General features: G+C 45.7%; 1 protein-coding gene across 1 annotated transcript; it reads left to right on the forward strand.

Annotated features, from left to right (window-relative positions):
- Window positions 1-10998: 10998 nt before the first annotated feature.
- On the forward strand, window positions 10999-11907 carry LOC134206756 (uncharacterized). The gene has a single exon (XM_062682483.1). It carries the CDS (start codon window positions 10999-11001, stop codon window positions 11905-11907), a length of 909 nt encoding a protein of 302 aa, XP_062538467.1.
- The last annotated feature ends 3732 nt before the right edge of the window (window positions 11908-15639 follow it).

A 15639-nucleotide genomic window follows, 5' to 3' on the forward strand; every position in this document is an offset into this window, starting at 1 on the left:
GCCAAGAGTGGTACCATTACCGCTGCGTGGGAGTGACGTCGGCTGTAGCTAATGTTAGCTGGATGTGTGCAAGGTGCTCGGGGCTGCCTTCATCAACACGAATCGACGAGTTGACTGGAAGCGACATTGCGGTGACTGAGACCCCTAACACGTCAGCCTCGGTTTCCAACGTGCTAACGACTGGAGGCACTGTATCGTTCTCGACCGTAGCGTCATTTTCTCCCATGGTGTCGCTGACAACGAACATCGGAAGTCCACTGTCCGCTTCCGAAGCGCATGCCGCCGCGTCATCGTTCGCTTCATCTGGCTTATTTCCTGGTATCTCAGTGGTTCCACCCGGATTTCAACCGATCACCACGACAGGTGCGACAAGCCACGGTCAATCATTGCTAACGGAAGAAGCTAGAGCAAATCTTCTTTGGGTTCAGCAACAGCGAATGTCGCTCGAGCTGCAGATGGAGGAAAACCACAAAAGGGAGTTGGAAAAACAGAAGGCAATACTGGCGCAAATTGCGGATAATGCAATGCAAGGAGTAATCGCTGGCGCACCAGTTAAGGAGCAACCCGTGGCAGTTGGTACGAATAGCGGAGGAAACTGGCTGGGAAGGATGATAGGCGAGATGGAAAATCTGTCTATCACACCAGTAAGCATGGGAGCAGTGGTAACTACACCTGATATGTCCCTGCTGAACAATAGTTCTACTCCGACAACTGCGGGCTTAGCAAATCGGAATATATTGGATCAGACTCTTCCGTCAGTAATTCTGGGCATTCCGAGTAATGCGAGAGAGATTTCTACAGTTCCGTCTTCAGCTAGTGTTCCCACGACGCCATCTACTCACCTGCTTGGATATCCGCAAACTGCTATTGGGCAAACTCGTCAACATAGTACGTTTTCAATTAATAATCAAACTTCTCCGATGTACGGATTAAGAAACACTCACTTGACAAATGTAGTGACAGCCTGTCCAACAGTACCAACAGCTTCGATTCCGCAAGCACAATCCTACGGTGGAATGTCGGTAAGCAGCAATGTTCCCAGGTATGAACCAGCACCCCTTTTCTCCCAGGCTTATTTGGGTGGGAACCCTACTGTAAACCCCGCTCTACTATTCCCGTTCATGAACGCGGCGGCAAGGGCACCTCCACTACCAGTCGCGGTGGGCCCTACGCAAAATCAGCTGCTGGCAAGACAGGTAATGTCAAGAGATCTTCCCCCATTTCGTGGAGATCCAGAAGATTGGCCGTTTATTTACAGCGCCTATGTGAATTCGACAAATGCGTGTGGGTATTCTGAAGTAGAAAACTTGGCACGCCTCCAACGTGCACTACAGGGTAAAGCCTTTGATGCAGTGAAGAGTCGTCTTCTTCTACCGTCGTGTGTTCCCCAAGTAATGTCTACCCTGTATATGTTATACGGACGACCAGAACTAATTATTCAAACGCTTCTGGACAAGGTACGCGATACTCCCTCGCCGAAGCCTGATAAGTTAGAGTCGCTGATCACTTTTGGAATGGCGGTCCAGAATTTATGCGACCACATTGAGGCAACTGGTCAAGTAGCACACCTGTGTAACCCAGTCCTTCTACGTGAATTAGTCGAGAAAATACCAGCACAGCAGCGTCTAAACTGGGCGCTTTACAAGCAACAGTTCCTGGCGGTCGATCTACGCACGTTTGCGGGATTCATGTCTATGCTTGTAGCCGCTGCCTCCGACGTTACATTTACTTCAGATACCAAGCCGACGAAATCGGCGCGACATGAGCGTAGTAGAGACAAGAACTTTCGTAATACTCACGTAATGAGCGAGTTGCAAATGAAAGAGTACAAACAAGAAGAGGAGTCGGATAAGAAGGAAATTAAGGAAGTTCGTTGCCTGGCGTGCAACGGATCTCATCACAAAGTAAAAGATTGCGCCGTATTCAAGAAATGGGGAACTGATAGCCGTTGGAAGACGATTCAAGATCATCATCTTTGTCGAACATGTCTAGGGAAACATGGACGACGGCCATGTAAGTTGCAGACTGATTGCGGTGTGGATGGGTGTCAGCAACGACACCACCAATTGTTGCACAATGGTGCTCGTAAACATCAACTCTCACCTAAGGAAGCCTTGAAGTCAGTTAAGCAGAATGAGCAGTCAGGAGATGGTTGGAATGCGCATCATGCAACTAAGCAATCAACGTTATTCCAGATCATTCCCGTGAAGCTATTCTGGAAAGGGAACTCTTTGGAAACCTACGCTTTCCTAGATGACGGATCAGATATGACACTGGTCGAACAGTCTATTGCAGAGCGATTAGGTATTGGGGCAGCAGGGACAGCAGGGACAGCATGGACCATGTCCAAGGGCTTGACGACCCCTCCCCAGCTGTCTGCGAGTCAGGGAGAACTGCCTAGGGCGTGGTGGGATTTAGCAGTGGGCTCTGCTAAAATCCCTCCCAAAAAACCACAAGTGCCCGTAAGCAGACTCTATCAAAGCGACTGTGTGCCGCTTCAAAAGCACAAGCCCAGGGAGTGCCAATTGGCATGTGGAGTGTCCCTACTTCGGTAGGGTAGCGCGTGAGCTGCTTCGGCAGGGAGTGAGTGATCTGTTTGTGCTGAGGCAGGAGTGTCATAGCGCGTCACCGCTATTGTCACCTCGAAGCGCAGCAGAAGTCTGAGTATGGACTGCACATGCTAAGGTAAGAGTGTCGTAGCGTAGTATCGTTGATTGGTCCCTACATACCGCTATCGACACCTCGAGGCATGGCAGTGGAGTGTTAGAGTGAGTTGTGGAGTGTACCTACTTCGGTAGGGTAGCGCGTGAGCTGCTTCGGCAGGGAGTGAGTGATCTGGTTGTGCTGAGGCAGGAGTGTCATAGCGTGTCGCTGCTATTGTCACCTCGAAGCGCAGCAGAAGTCTGAGTATGGACTGCACATGCTGAGGTAGGAGTCGAGGTACCCATCGACACCTCGAGGCATTGCAGCGGAGTGTTAGAGTGAGCACCCGAAAAAGGGTCACATGGAGCGAATGGTCTTTGGAGAAGCTGCTTCGGCGGCAGGGTAGCAGTGGGTTGCACCCACACACCTACAGTTGTGCACATGTGGTGCATGGGGAGTGTCCCTGCTTCGGCAGGGTAGCGTGTGGTCTGCTTCGGCAGTGGTGTGATTGATCTGCTCGTGCTGAGGCAGGAGTGTCGTAGCGTAATATCTGTAGGCCCAGGCAGTTACCGCTATTGACACCTCGAGGCATGGCAGCGGAGCGCCCGGGAGAGCATCCAAGTAAGACTCAAATGGAGTGAATGGTGTGCGAGCACCCAAGTCAGTCTCGCGTGGGACGAGTGCCTGTGTGAGCGATAATGAGCGAGTACGCTTAGTACTGCCGTCCCTCCAGAAGTAGTACTGCGAGGTAGTTCCTGGGGGAAACGATGGTGGAGCCCAAGGGAGTTTAGTCGGTATTACCGGTATGGTCGAGTCCGACACTCCAGTACACTTCCGTGTGGTAGTTTGGCAACTACAATGCACGTGTACTGGGTTAGTGTGTAAATGCATTCTCCCTTGTAAAAAAAAAAAAAAAAAAAGAGCGATTAGGTATAGACGATGGTGAATCTCTACCCCTTTGTCTCACGTGGACGAGCAACGTGACTCGACAGGAACCGAATTCTCAGCGGGTACAGCTTATGATCTCCGGGGAAGGAAAAGGCGGAAAGTTTGTTATGAATGACGTAAGAACAGTTGCCAGTCTCAATCTGCCTAGGCAAACGCTCAATTATAAAGAAATAGCGCGACAGCACACTTATCTCCGAGGGCTTCCAATCAGTAGCTACGAAAGGGTCACACCGGGTATTCTGATTGGGTCGAATAACGCCAGTCTTACAGCAACACTAAATCTACGCGAAGGTCAATTAGGTGATCCACTGGCTTGTAAAACTCGTCTCGGTTGGTCGATCTATGGGTACACAACTGAGGAAGAGAAGACGATGAACTTCACGCTGCACGTGTGCGAGTGCCGACGAGAATACCAAACCGATCAAGATTTGCACGACCTGGTCAAACGACACTTCACGATTGATAGTATTGGCATTTCAGCAGACAAAGGACCAGAATCGGAAGAAAAAAAACGGGTACAATGGATGCTGGAACAAACGACAAAGCGTGTTTCGGACATTTTTTAGACTGGCCTATTGTGGCGGCATGACAACGTGGTGTTTCCCAACAGCTTTCCTATGGCAATGCGTCGCCTAGAATGCTTTGAAAGGCGGATGAAAAAAGACCCTGAGCTGAAGGACAGTGTACAGCGGCAGATCAAAGAGTACCTGGAGAGCAACTACTATCACGAAGTAACGAAACAGGAGGAAGAATTTATCGATCCACGCGGAGTGTGGTATTTGCCACAGTTATCGCTCAACTTCCGATCCGAGCAGACGCGATTCGCTTACGGAAGACATACGCCGAATAACTTCGATCGTTTATTTCATTTCAATTGTTTTGCATCAGTGAGTGAGATAGACCAGTGATTTTTCCCCGCGTTTTTGTCGCGATCGCGCGCAAATGACTGCGATCAAACGCCGCGAAAACACATTTCGCATAGATTATGTGAATGTGCCAAAGAAGCCAACCTCCGAAGAGGTTCACCAATTCGTTGGTGTAACCTTGGAGTTGACACGAGACCAGGTGCTGCGCATACAATACAGTCGCAACACTGGTGTTGCCTTCGTGAAAGCAATTAGCTTCGAAGTGGCGCAAACAATCGTCGAAGAGCACGACGACAAGCACGAGCTGACGGTGGATGGAAAACCGTACAAACTACGTCTAGCAATGGAGGATGGAGCGGTGGAAGTTCGGCTCTTCAACCTCTCCGAAGACGTCACAAACGATAAAATCGTCAAGTTCCTGAATGCATTCGGGGAACATCACTCAATCCGAGAAGAACTGTGGGATGCTAACCATATGTTCTCCGGTCTGCCGACTGGGGTTCGCGTCGTACGAATGACGATCAAAAAGAACATTCCTTCGTACGTCACAATTGATGGAGAAAGGACGAACATAGCGTACTTCGGACAGCAGCACACGTGTAAATACTGCAACGAGTTCGTGCATAACGGCGTCTCGTGCGTACAAAATAAAAAGTTGTTAGTTCAAAAACTGGCAGCGAGCAAAACATCGTACGCCGATGTCATGAAAACCTCAGTTCCGAACACAAAGATCCCGTCTTCCAGGGCTTCTACGAAGCCCCTAACGATAAGGACAATACAGCAACCATCAGAGCTTTCAACTACCACGAACGCAAATCCATCCACAAGCGTCTTAATGCCTCCACCGGCGATCCTTCCTCGTGAAGCCGAAACCAACACGTCGGCGAACTGCCAGAGTACCCACCCAAGAGATAGTGAGATTGACCAATGGGTGAGGATAACGCGAAAATCGGGGCAGTACAAAAAACCCGACGGCGACGAAACCGACTCATCAACGTCCAGCAAGCGCTCCAGACGTCCAGCTGGTAAAAAAATGCGTTGCGATAGTGACGACGTTGCTAACAATCAAGACACCCAACACTAATCCATCATCTTCGCTAGTTACACAATAGGAACGATAAACGTGAATACTATCACGAATGACGCAAAGTTAAATGCTCTTCGGACATTCACCCGAACACTAGACGTCGATATTCTATTCATCCAGGAAGTAGAAAACGAGCAACTCACCATTCCGGGCTTCAATGTAATCGCCAATGTAGATCACTCTCGGAGAGGCACCGCAATCGCCTTGAAGGACCATATCCCGTTCTCCAATGTAGAGAAAAGCTTGGACGGTCGTTTGGTTGCTCTACTTGTTCACAATATTACACTATGCTGCGTATATGCTCCTTCAGGCACTGCATATCGTACACAACGAGAACGTTTTTTCAACACCACTCTGTCATACTACCTCCGTAATCACTCCGAGCACATCATTCTAGCTGGTGACTTTAACTGCGTGCTGCGGCAAGCCGATGCAACCGGATACAATACAAGCCCGTCACTACAAACAACAACTCAGCAACTGCAGCTACACGACGTATGGATCAAGCTTCGTCCCAGAGAGCCCGGCCACACATATATCACAGCGAATTCTTCTTCACGTTTGGATCGTATATATGTAAGCGCTGGCTTATGTAGACACCTTTGGAACATCCACACACACGCAGTTTCGTTTTCTGATCACTTAGCAGTAACCTCTCGAATTACTCTCCCTCCCTTGGGCCAACAACAAGGCCGAGGATTTTGGTCACTTCGTCCACATCTCCTTACTGCTGAAAATATCGCTGAACTGCAGCTACGGTGGCAATACTGGACTCGTCAAAGAAGGAGCTATCGCAACTGGATGGACTGGTGGCTAGAGTTTGCGAAACCGAAAATCGCTAGCTTTTTCCGCTGGAAATCAAAACAAATCTACCAAGAATTTCACCACGCACTGCAGATTCGTCACGACCAACTACGACGGGCTTACGACTGCTACTATCGGAATCCAGGAATGCTGACGACTATCAACCGTCTTAAGGGAGAAATGCTCAATTTACAACGTCGTTTCACCCAAACCTTTGTGAGAATAAATGAGCGTATTGTAGCCGGAGAACCCCTCTCAATATTTCAGCTTGGTGAAAGGAGAAGAAAACGAACAACAATATCCCGGCTTGATACTGAAGCAGGAGACATCATTGATGAATCGGAAAGCATTAAAGAACACCTTCGCCAATACTTCTCCGGACTGTACTCTCAACCAAATGATACAACCGAGCAAATAGATGAGTTCCGGTGCGCCCAGATTGTTCCAGATAACGACGCTACGAACAACGCTTGCATGAATCCTATTACCACCGCCGACATGTTTACCGCAATAAAACTAGTGCTTCAAGAAGTCACCAGGGCCTGATGGAATACCGAAGGAGTTTTATCTTCGCGTCTTCGATGTTATCCACCGCGAGCTAAACCTGATCTTAAACGAGGCCCTAGAATCAAATTTTCCGTCTAAATTTGTTGATGGAATTATTGTATTGGTTAAAAAAAGGGAGCTGGAAACACTGTTGGATCTTACCGGCCAATCTCGCTTCTCAATTTTGATTACAAATTGCTCTCCCGTATACTCAAATCACGACTAGACAACATCATGAGGACTCATCGGATATTAACTGCCTCTCAAAAATGCTCGAACGGGAACAACAACATCTTTCAAGCAACACTAGCGTTGAAAGATCGGGTAGCTCGAATTACATCTCGGAAACAAGTAGCGAAACTCATCGGCTTCGATTTTGACCACGCATTCGATCGTGTCCGTCATAATTTTCTCTTCGATAATATGCGCGCTCTTGGTATTAACACCCAGCTGGTAGATCTGCTTACTCGTATCTCAACACTCTCCACTTCGCGCCTGTTGATAAACGGTCATATGACCGCTCCGATCCCTATAAAACGCTCCGTAAGACAAGGAGACCCTCTGTCGATGCATCTGTTTGTGTTGTACCTGCACCCACTGATGGTATCTCTTGAATCTGTGTGCGGGCCAAACGTATGCAGATGATATCACAACCATCACAACATCGGCTGAAAAAGCACACGAAATGCGGGACCTATTCCTACGCTTTGGGTATGTATCGAGCTGTGCTAAACCTGCGTAAGACAACGTCGATTGATGTTGGATTTGTCAATGGAACGCACTTCAAATAGACTGGTTAAGGACAGAAAATGAAATTAGAATCCTAGGTGTAATGTTTGTAAATTCAATACGACGTATGATCACATTGAACTGGGACGCACTTTGAGCAAAATCGGACAACAGATTTTCCTGCATTCAGCGCGCACAATAACACTTCAGCAAAAAGTGATTCTTCTCAATTCCTTTATCACGGCGAAGGTATGGTATTTGTCTTCAATTCTGCCGTTGTATAGCATCCATGCTTCTAAGCTAAGTAGTATCATCGGAACCTTCTTATGGAGGAGACAGCCGGCGCGAGTTCCAATTCAGCAATTAGTGAGGCCACGTGATCAAGGAGGCTTAGGGCTACAGATCCCGATGTTTAAATCGAAGGCCTTGTTGACGAACCGTCACATTCAGGAAATTGACTGTATCCCCTTCTACAAGACTTACCTAAGTCAAAGAAATCTTCATGCTCTACCTTTTGACGTTCCGTGTTTGAAAGTTATTCTGCAAACATTTACTCGATTGCCGCTTCAAATCCAACAAAATGCTACGTCCAAACAAATCCACCGTTTCCATCTTGACCAAACGGACCAGCCTAGAGTAGAGACACGATATCCTGGAGTAAACTGGAAGAGAGTATGGCGCAACATTGGAAGCAAACTACTTTCATCAGAACAACGAAGCTCTTGGTACTTACTCGTAAATGAGAAAACAGAATATAGAATGCTGTGGCACACCATGCGGAGAGCGGACAGCGAACAATGTATACACTGCAACATGGCAACGGAGACTCTAGCCCACAAACTCAGTGAATGCCCAAGGGTAGCATCAGCATGGCGACAACTACAGCGTGTATTGGCAACGATCATCGGGGGAGGGAGGAGACTTTCCTTCGATGACTTGATTCGACCAGCTTTGACCAACACAAACAGGAGACAAACAACATTAATTCTTAAGCTTTTTATAAATTATGTGTCCTTTATCATGAATTGTGATAACGCTATAGACGTAGATGAGCTAGAATTTTCTCTTCAAATCGAATTGTAATTAATTTTGAATAATAGAACCATTAATAAACAAGCTTTTTATGTTAAAAAAAAAAATTAGGCGCCGTGAGAAACCCAAAGAAGCCAAGTAAAATAAGGCTGGTCTGGGATGCCGCGGCGAAGGTCGGAGGAATCTCACTGAATAACATGCTGCTAAAGGGACCAGATTTGTTAACTCCCTCGCTTCGGTGTTGTGCAAATTTCGGAGAGACCACTAGCCGTCTGCGGCGACCTGAAACAAATGTTTCATCAATTCAGAATTCGCCAACAAGACATGCACAGTCAACGATTCCTTTATCGCGACCACCCGTCGCAACCTGTGAAGACATTTGTGATGGAAGTTGGATGTTTTGGGGCTACCTGCTCACCCTGTCAAGCACAGTACATTAAGAACCTCAACGCGCATGAACATAAGGCAGAGTTCCCAGAGGCTGCGAAGGCAATAATAGAAAAGCACTATGTCGATGACTATCTCGACAGTTTCGATACGGTAGAGGAAGCAATCAAGGTAGCACTCGAGGTTAAAAAGGTGCACGCAAGGGGAGGATTCCAGATCAGAAATTGGCATTCAAACTGCGATGAACTTCTGCAAACGGTCGGGGATTCCGAAAATCCTCAGCAGCAAGTCATCCAAATCGATTGAGAAGGTGAAGTAGAACGAGTCCTAGGACTTTTGTGGATACCGGATGAAAACGTCCTATTTTTTTCCACGGAGCTTCAGCTGGACGGCATTGTACCAACGAAGAGAAACGTACTGCGTTGCGTCATGAGTCTATTTGACTCACAAGGTATCCTTTCACATATAACGATCCAGGGAAGAATGATCATCCAGGATACTTGGCGCGACCAAACCAAATGGGATGAAGAGATCGCAGAAGCTGTACATGCGCGCTGGTCGCGATGGATAAAGCTGTTCAAGAAGGTAGGTCAGATGAAACTTTTCCGAGCCTACTTCCCAGAATTCTCATCCACGGAGATCGGTATGGTGGAACTACATGTTTTTACGGATGTGAGCGAGGAAGCATATGCTTGCGCGGCCTACTTCCGAGCCATAATTAAAGGAAAAACGTACGTCACACTAGCTATGACGAAGGCGAAAGTAGCACCATTGAAAGCATTGTCAGTGCCACGCCTGGAATTGATGGGGGCACTTCTGGGGGCAAGGCTTTCCAAGGCAGTGATGGGGTACCACACGTTACCAATCTGCAATCGAGTAATGTGGACAGACTCGAAAACCACGCTGGCCTGGATTCAGTCCCAGCAACGTCGGTACCGGCAATTTGTGGCATTCCGAGTAGGGGAAATTTTAAACAAAACGGAATCCAAGGATTGGAGATATGTTCCTACTCAGCTTAATCCGGCCGACGAGGCAACCAAGTGGGGAAGGGGACCCAGCACTGAAAGCACCACTCGATGGTTCCGAGGGCCCGATTTCCTCTACCAACCGGAGGCCAAATGGCCAGAGCAAAATTCTACGAAGTCGTTGGAGACAGATGAAGAGATACGGCCTTGTATGCTTCACCAACAACAGCGACAAACTGAGGATATTTATCGGTTCAATCGGTTCTCCAAATGGGAACGGCTGTTGAGAGTAGCAGCTTACGTTTACCGTTACGTCGGAAATTGCTATCGCAAAAGTAAGAAGCAAATTCTGGTCACCGGTCATTTGAAACAAGAAGAGCTGATAAAAGCAGAAAACAACCTGTGGCGCAATGTGCAGGCATCAGCTTATCTGGAAGAAGTCGCCATCAAAGATAGACAACGCACTCAATAAAAATCGATCGAGAAAACCAGTCCTTTTTACAAGCTATCGCCGTTTTTTGACGAAAATGGGGTGGTACGAGTTGACAGTCGCATTGGAGCCGTCCCGTATGTCACATACGACTTCAAGTTCCCAATCATCTTACCACGCCACCACTATCTCACCAAGTTGATCATTGACTGGCACCATCGTCGGTACCTGCATGCCAATCACAATACGGTTTGCAATGAAATTCGGCAAAGGTTCCATATTTCCAATCTTCGCACTGCGGTCCGTCAAGTGGTAAGGGCATGCATTACCTGCAAGGTCAACAAAGCTAAACCAACAACGCCACGGATGGCACCATTGCCAGAGTCGCGCCTCGCAGCCGGGATCCAACCATTCTCTTACGTCGGGCTGGATTATTTCGGCCCTATCCAGGTTAGAGTTGGTCGTAGTTGTGTCAAAAGATGGATTGCCTTATTCACATGTCTCACAGTGAGAGCCATACATTTGGAGGCATCCCATTCGTTATCTACGGAGTCGTGCAAGATGGCAGTTCGCAGATTCGTTGCACGTCGAGGATCTCCTTTCCAAATTCAGTCGGATAACGGTACAAATTTTCAGGGGGCAAGCCGAGAACTTCGTGAAGAGATCGAAAAGATTGGTAAAGGGTTGGCTGAAACTTTTACCAACTCGAATACAAAGTGGGTATTTAACCCACCGTCTGCGCCACATTTCGGGGGCGCATGGGAACGTCTCGTAAAATCCGTTAAGGTGGCCTTAGGCTCTTTATGTAGCGATCGTAACCCGGACGACGAAACCCTGTTAACGGTTATTGCCGAGGCCGAATCTATAGTAAATTCTAGACCGTTAACTTCAATTCCTCTAGAAAGCCCCAGCCAGGAAGCACTAACTCCGAATCACTTTATCCTGTTGAGCTCGAACGGTGTCATCCAGCCTCGAACAACACTAGCGGAACCAACAAGAGTGACCCGTACCAATTGGAACATGGCTAGGCAGCTTATGGATCAATTCTGGCGTCGATGGATGAACGAATATCTGCCGACTCTCGCTAATAGGACCAAGTGGTTCGGCGAGACGAAAAACCTGGAAAAGAACGATCTCGTGCTGATTGTGAACGAAGGTCAACGTAACGGATGGTTGAGAGGCCGGGTCATAACGACGATCCCTGGACGCGATGGCCGGATTCGTCAGGCTTGGGTACAGACAACGGAAGGCGTGTTCCGGCGACCAGTTTCCAAGCTGGCAGTACTCCAGGTGCAAGGTAATGGTAACGCAGAGTCGGTAGGTACACCGGAAGTGCGTCACGGGTCGGGGATGTTGCGACCACTGGCAGCACGGCCAATATCCCTCCGGCAATCCGGCTCTCTCAACAAAGGGATACCGTCAACGTCAACCGTCAACTTCGACAGCAGCGAAACGAATGTCATGGAATAGCGAAAACAGATGATAACAAAGTGATGCTTTGATAACGCGGCTCCTATATGCATATTGTAGTTTCGTAAATTGAATTCATAAACGTAATAATATTATTTTTCACTGGTATTTCGCTTCTGAACTTGATCTACTTTCCTGTTAGCAATACTGTGAGTTTATATGGATTTAGCCTATATCGATAATCAAATAATCTAATGTTTCCTCAAGGTAACCTAAAAGTAGGAGATCGACATCCCAGAATTTATAGAAGTGAAACTTATATTATTGATCAGGTTCCGGTATTCTAACTACTGGCACTGTAAGTAGGATTTGTTCTATACCAGTAATTCAGTGTTTCTCATAACTATGTTGTAATTAGGTCTAGTACATTACCTTACTGGAAAAGGCGCAAAAATCAGCTGAACTTGAATACGTAGAGGCGACCGAATGTGAGTAGATGTAATCTGAGAACTCGAATATTCATCTAATAAAATTGATGTATAGCTTTAAGATACGCAACCAAGAAAAATCTGCGTTTCTGAAAGGAGGTCCGAAAAACATAAATAACACTACAGCTACCATAAATCTAAGCGACATTCTGGAAATCATCGGACTATTCACACCGCTCCGGATCAGCAACGAAAATTAGATTATTTGGACTCCATTGCAATTATTCTCATACCGATCGCATTGCATACGGTTCTAAAACATTCACAATATCATATACTGATGACAAACATACGGGGGCTCATCGTTAGATGACGAATAAACCATAAGTGAAACATCCAAAAATCGTCTGACTATAGTTAAAGGGCGTGAGCAAATCAGTTGTAAGACGCTACTGGAATGATGTTTTGGTTCAGAGCAGGGTGCGTGTCTGTGCTGTTAAATTTAACAAGCGTCCGAATGGGGTTGCCATAGCTGAATAGCCGCCGTGTATGAAGCAAATGGGCGCGCTCCAGCGCAATTCGACGGAGGCTGATTGAGGTGATCATGATCTGAGTGTTTATCTTGGGATGCATAATATTCAGAAACACCGTTAAAACTTCTAATACCATCGTTCGGGGTGACATTGGGCCTAGGGGGTAAGATTGGGCCAAAAACGAAAAATGTTTCCCCTCCTAATATCTCAGAAACTGTTACGAATTTTAATGAAAACTTCAATCGGTTCGAAATTATATTAAAATTCACGTCTAGGAAATCACAAAACAAATTCCAAGAACTAATTGTTCTCGTACCATAATGCTTGGAATTTGAAGATAAAACTTTTGATCGAATAAACCCGTATTAAAATAGTGTCAGTAATGCCCCACAAATCTATTACATAACTAGTTTTTAGATCGATGGATACCTCATGTTACGATAATCTATTGTTGTTTCATCGAATTTTATGGATATTTTATATAGCGGTTCTGGTTTTTCGTAGCAACGAGCAATGCACGCTAAAAAGGGGTGAGATTGGGCCAAGCCTTTGGTTGATTTGCTTACATAGTTGGTAAGAGGCGTAATGTACTTTTAAAGAACGATTGAATCGAGTCATCGTCACCGCTGAACTTTATTGTATTTGGCCCAATGTCACCCCCTGTGAGGGGTGAGAATGGGCCAATTTTGAACAACATATAACTTTGTAGAATTTTCCTCATTTATTATTTTTTCCTCACACAGTGGTAAATTTATTATTCAAGCTTGTACCAAACTATTTAAAACTTGATTCCAATGTTAACTACAAGAGTTTTGTAACATTTACTTGGAATATACCACATTTTGGCCCAATGACACCCCCCAAGTAACCAAAAGTTCCTTTAAGAGTACGTTTCTCGCTTAAGCAGCTCGGTGAAGCTGATTAAGTGAGAAACGTACTCTTAAAGAAACTTTTGGTTACTTGGACCCCGTTGGCGGTAGTCAGAAAACCGTTAAAACTTCTTAAAAAGGGATTTTTAGAAATGTTCTGGTCTTTTAAATAATCCTTACTTCTTACTTATTGGAACATATGCAGGTCATATAGGCTTAAGGAATTCATGAAGCAAACATTTATTACATCCACTACGCGAAAAAAGATTAATTTAAAAACCCAACTTAATTCACCGAGTGGTGAAACTGCCTTTCTCGCACACCAACCTAATATGGCGCTTATATAGTTCGATTCCTTTTTCTTAATAACTTTTAAATGCAATGGTCGATCGTTATCAAATTCAATAGTGATCAACAAGGCTTTATCCTCTACCGAATGCAACTTGTTGCGAGAAAATCGGATAGGAATTACTAGACTAAAAAGTTGCTAATGTTTTTTTCGGTTTTCGTGTGTACATACACATTCACAGTACACACGGACATACAGACATTTTTTCAGCTCGACGAGCAGAGTCGATTGGTATATAACACCATAGGTGTCCGAGTCTTCTATAAAAAGTTCGATTTTGGAGTGAAATGATAGCCTTTCGGTACAACTTTGTTGTAGGAGAAAGGCAAAAAGAAATTGATTTTCATTTATTTAGAAGGCTAATTTGCCGTTAAGCGTTACCGAGCCAAAATCATGTTTTAATTACAATTTTTCATGATTCTTATGTACTAATGTTAGTTTTGGGGAACAAACATTTTCTTGGGAGACAACTACGAGAGGAAGACATATAAAGGGAAACGCATACAAGCATACAAGAGGATGGGCGGACTATGATTACAGTCTTACATTAGAAACTCTCAAAAATTGGTGGACAAGGGACATGTAATCGAGATCAAGACCCGCGAACACTTCCCTTATGGTTGTTTCCCTCGGATCCGGAGATGTTCCTTTAGCGCAGATCTGGAGCCACGATGCTCCTCGCACGCCAACACGACGTGATCAATATCCTAATAATCGCCACAGACACACAGATTGCCTTCCGAGAGCCTCACCCTGAAAATATGTGCAATGCACATTATACGACACATGGTTCGACTAAAGTATCGTCCCATATTCAGTATTTTGAACCACTTCGACACAGCCATCTACTCAACTTCCCATTTTTCTATTTCTGCTGCCAGCTGATCAAGGTTTCCTGACGAAGTAATGTGAAAAATTAATCGAAGGTGATTTTCCGATCGTAAATATCACTTTCCAAAGAGTCCGCTTTCTTATTTCCCAAGATCGAGCAATGAGAAGGGACCCAGGCAAATTGATTTTAAAAAGCTCTTATCATGTTCATGCTATTTGTTTTGAACATGCATGAAAGTAACGGGCGCCCAATAACGGTTTCCCCAAGGGCGCTGTTCACGCTACGGCTCTGAATATGACAATATCATCTGTCCAATACACATGCCTCATCAAAATCGGCTTCAATTATGTATTCTATCAACCAAAAACACGTTTGCGTAACGCGACACTATTTGCAGGACACTGTTTGTCGATCAGCGTAACGCGGCGGTGTTGAAATCAATTTAATAAATTGCCTTATAATTTCCTTATTTTTTATCCGAAATTTGAATTCACAGCCTCATTTCTGTTGATGTATACGAGAAATGCGTAGAATAAATCGAGACTCCAAACCGTATACCAGAGCTAAAAACGGACTTGTATTTCAAAAGCGAAAAAGTGCAATTCAGCTAAGGTGTCGCGTTACGAAATGCAGCGCGTTATATTTATCATATTTAAAGCGAAAATTCTCAAAATGAATATTTCATTCGAAAGGAAATTTAGGATAATTTTACACCTGTTTAATCATATGTCCCCGAAGCTAATTTTCGAATGCAGATCTCATTACTCGCTGAAAGCCAGCT

The sequence above is a fragment of the Armigeres subalbatus genome, chromosome 1 (assembly GCF_024139115.2).
Source record: "Armigeres subalbatus isolate Guangzhou_Male chromosome 1, GZ_Asu_2, whole genome shotgun sequence".
In the NCBI taxonomy this organism is placed as follows: Eukaryota; Metazoa; Arthropoda; class Insecta; order Diptera; family Culicidae; genus Armigeres; species Armigeres subalbatus.